The 4094-nt window shown below is 46.6% G+C and overlaps 1 protein-coding gene across 1 annotated transcript in view; it reads left to right on the top strand.

Annotated features, from left to right (window-relative positions):
• ITGAL (integrin, alpha L (antigen CD11A (p180), lymphocyte function-associated antigen 1; alpha polypeptide)) overlaps positions 1-4094 on the top strand; it is a 34254-nt gene that overhangs the window by 19548 nt on the left and 10612 nt on the right. Inside the window, exon 18 of the mRNA XM_004691684.2 lies at positions 2206-2295. Coding sequence (XP_004691741.1) covers positions 2206-2295 — 90 coding nt within the window. The remainder of the gene's footprint in view (positions 1-2205; positions 2296-4094) is intronic.

Here is a 4094-nt window from a genome sequence, read left to right as displayed (position 1 = left end):
CAGCATGAGTTCAATCCCAGGCCAGGGAGCTGACCCACATGGCACAGCAGACCTCTCCTGACCTGCCCGCTGCTCCCCTCAGCAGTGTATTTCAACCAATCTGCCTGTTCTGCTCCCCACTCTGTCTCTGGTGAATCCTCTCACCCCCCGCACTTCTGACCTGTGCCCCAGTTCTTGTATGCACAGATAAATAAATCTTTAAAAAAAATAGTTTAAACAATGGTTAAAATGCCCTGAATTAATTTGCTTAGGACAACTTGTAAAAATAACATAGACATTTAATTATTCTTGTCTCTTAAATATTTCATAAGATTTTATAACTGATTTTATTTTTTATACATTTTTAAAAAGATTTATTTATTTATGCATACAGAACTGGGGTACAGCCCAGAGGTCCAGGGCAGTGAAAGGATTCACCAGAGACAGAGAGGGGAGCAGAACAGGCAGACTGAGGCTGTACACTGCTGAGGGGAACAGCGGGGGAGACAGGAGAGGTCTGCTGCACCATGTGGGTCACCTCTGGGCCAGGGATCAAACTCTTAGTGAAGTGGCTGTATCTAGCCTGCAGTGCTGCACTTTAACCTACTATTCTACCAGGGAAGTCCCTGTTTTATTTTTTATTATGGGAAATTTCAAACATATGAAAGTAGAAAAAAAATAGTTTTATAAGCCACAAAATGCCTGTCACCAAGTTTTAACAATTATCAGCTCACACCCTTCTTTCACTCATACCTCAACTCCACGCCCTACTGCCTCTTCATACCACACCCCCAACAGCTGTTACAAGATTTGGAAATTTTAAATGTAAATTTGTCAAAGAAGAGGCATGTAACATGCTAGAAAGACTTTAGACTTGGGAACTGAACAGATTTGGGTTCATTCATAGTTTTAGTCCTCAGAAAATTGTGTCACCTTTTAAAACTTTGTTTCTTACTCTAACATGGCAATAATAATGCCTGCCTCTTCAGATTGGCAGAAAATTTAGATGAATGCAATTTGTATGTTCACAAAGTGCCAGTCTCTGGCACTGGTAACAACAAAACACTTAGACTTATACCTATTCTTAAGGAAGTAGGATATTCCTGTTATTCTAGAATATTCCTTTTTTAAAAGATTTATTTAATTATGCATATAAGAATTGGAATACAGGTCGGAGGCGTAGCGGGTAAAAGGATTCACCAGAGACAGAGTGGGGAGCAGAACAGGCAGACTGACTGAAACACACTGCTGAGGGGAGTATCAGGCAGGTCAGGAGAGGTCTGCTGTGCCATGTGGGTCAGCTCCCCGGCCGGGGATCAAATCCATAGCACAGTGGCTGCTGATAAGTTTGATAGCTCTGAAATTTAATTCCTGTGCCACCAGGGAGGTCCAGAATATTCTTTTCTTATACAAACTTTGATAATGGCTGCTTAGAGCAATTTGACAAAGATCAGATCTATCTGTTAGTACTTAATGGGAAGAGTGCTAGGGTTGATTAGTGATATCTGCTATGGAATTGGGGCAGAGGAATGACATGCTGAGAAGCTATTGCAGACATTTATTTATAATCATGTGACATATAGTAAGTGTATTTCCACTACTGGCAACTAGCTACGAGTTTTATCACTTGTAAAACAAAGACAAAGTGTGCATTTAGGGGCCTCCTTGGTGGTGCAAGGTATTAAAGCACTGTACTGTGAAGCTATCCACAGCCACTGCAGCAGGAGTTTGATCACAGCCAGGATGCTGAGCACATGGCGTGGCAGACCCCTCCGCTCCCCTCAGCAGTGTATTTCAGTAGATCTGCCTGTTCTGCTCCCCATTCTGTCTCTGATAAATCCTGTCACCCCCCCCCCACCTCTGGCCTGTATCCCAGCTCTTATAAGCATAAATAAATAAATCTTTTTTTAAAAGTGTTCAACTGGAGGGCTCTCTCTGGTGGCGCAACGGGTTAAAGCACCAACTTATGAAGCTCTACGAAGCCACTGCAGCATGAGTTTGATCCCCGGCCGGGGAGCTGACCCACATGGCATGGCAGACCTCTCCTGACCTGCCCGCTGCTACCCTCACTCTGTCTCTGGTGAATCCTCTCACCCACCACACCTCTAGCCTGTACCCCAGTTCTGTAAGCATGAAATAAAATTTAAAAAACAAAAAAGTGTTCAACTGGAAATGTGGTAAAGGTTAAACTGGTGACATAGGTTATTTTCTTATCTTCCTCCTCAGGTATGCATTCAGGACCTCATCTCGCCCATCAGTGTCTCCCTAAATTTCTCTCTCCGGGAGGAAGAAGGCTCATTGAGGGAACAAAGTGCGGTAAGGCAATCAGTTGGGAGGACTGACAGATAATAAAGAGTTGAAACTCAATTTAGTACAACAGTATTACATAGGGTTCTTGGTTTTGAGCATTAGAAAGCAAATGTGGCTTACTTGTGAACTTGTGGGCTACCATATAAGGGAGATTTGGAGAAACAAAATGGGAAGCAGGGGAATAAGAACTCTGGGGCTCTGGAGGGGGAAAAACTGACGGACAGGCCCTTCAGTGAGCACTGTGCCTGCCCTGGTCCTCCTCATGCTCCCACTCGCTCAAGATGCAGGTTCCAGGGAGAGAACTTCAAGATGGCCCTTTATTGGGAGGAGGACAGAGCATGCTGATTAGCCCTCTCGCCCAAGTGTATCCACTTGCGGGCAGGCAGTTCCCTCCAAGCCAAACTGGGCCACTGTTACATCATGGAGAAATGATCCATCCAGACCCATCCTGGTGTACCAGGAACTTGGCTTCCTTTTCTGAAGTGCTTGATACTCAGCTGGTGCTTTGGCTTGTCAGAGGGCAGCAGGGCCTGGTGGGAAGAATCAGAATTCAGGCATCTGAGGATGTGGGTGTTTATTCAAGCACACACAGCCCCTCTGGGACTGTCCCCCATCTGCAAAGGGAGTGAGGCTTCCACAGCTGGAGCACGGAGACTGCTGGATGTGCTCTTTCTGTGGTGTTTGACAGCAGTAGTGAGTGTGCTCCCTGGCTGTGAAGCAAGCCAGGATGCACTTGCCAGGGAGCACAGCGCACCCGCCCACCAGGCGCACCTCGAGGCTTAGAGTCGATGCAGCACTTTCTGCACTAAGCCCCATCTGGGCCCTGGCTCCACCATGTCACGTTACAATTATGTCACAGCTTTGGGACATGAGGAAGGCCTCCTCACAGAGGGGACCCTTTCAGGTCCCAGATGGAGAAGGGAGGCAGGCATTTAGGGAGAACACATAGTGTGAGCACAGGCGGAACGAGGCCTGCAGTTGTGGGGTGATGGGAACACAGTGTGGGGGCGAGGGTGCAAAGAGAACACACCTCTTCCTTTAAGGGTCAGGTCCTAGAAATCACATGACACCTCCATTTACACCCCATTGGTCAGAACCTGGTCACATGCCACAAGAGCCTGAGAAATTCATCTGCAGTCCATGGGGGCCTTGTGACAGGATCAAAAGTGGAGGCTCTTTTTTTTTAAGATTATTTATGCTTATAAGAGCTGGGGTACAGGCGAGAGGCTCAGGGGCGGTGAGAGGATTCACCAGAGACAGAATGGGGAGCAGAACAGGTGGACTGACAAAGTACACTGCTGAGGGGAGCATGGCCAAGACAGGAGAGGCCTGCCGCACCACCTGGGTCACACCCCTGGCCAGGGATCGAACTTGTGCCACAGTGGCTCCAGGTGGCTTCATAGTGCTGCTCTTTAACCCCTTGTGCCACCAGGGAGGACCAGGAGGCTCTATTTTATTTTATTTTTTTAAATTTTATAACATTTTACTTTTACATATTTTTGTGCATTTTCCCATCTCAGTTGCAATCCCCTTGGGCTTCCCATTACCAAATCACCCTGTGCCATCACCATAGACCAGTGCACTCCCCTCCCCCCACTGTTTTTGATCCCATTTCCCACTCCACCCCCACAAAATGTCTCTGGTATGTAGCTGCTCGTCATTATCATTATTTTCTCACCTGTTCCATTATATCCCTGCTATGAGAGAAACCATTGGGTATTTTTCTTTTTCTTTCTGGCTTACCTCACTAAGCATGATCTCCTCCAGCTCCATCCATGTTGCTGCAAAAGACATGTGTTTCTTTT

The sequence above is a fragment of the Condylura cristata genome, unplaced genomic scaffold, assembly GCF_000260355.1.
Source record: "Condylura cristata isolate star-nosed mole 26May11 unplaced genomic scaffold, ConCri1.0 scaffold00032, whole genome shotgun sequence".
NCBI classification, from domain to species: Eukaryota; Metazoa; Chordata; class Mammalia; order Eulipotyphla; family Talpidae; genus Condylura; species Condylura cristata.
Note: the sequence above shows the minus strand (reverse complement) of the source record. Positions and strands in the feature narration are given on the sequence as shown.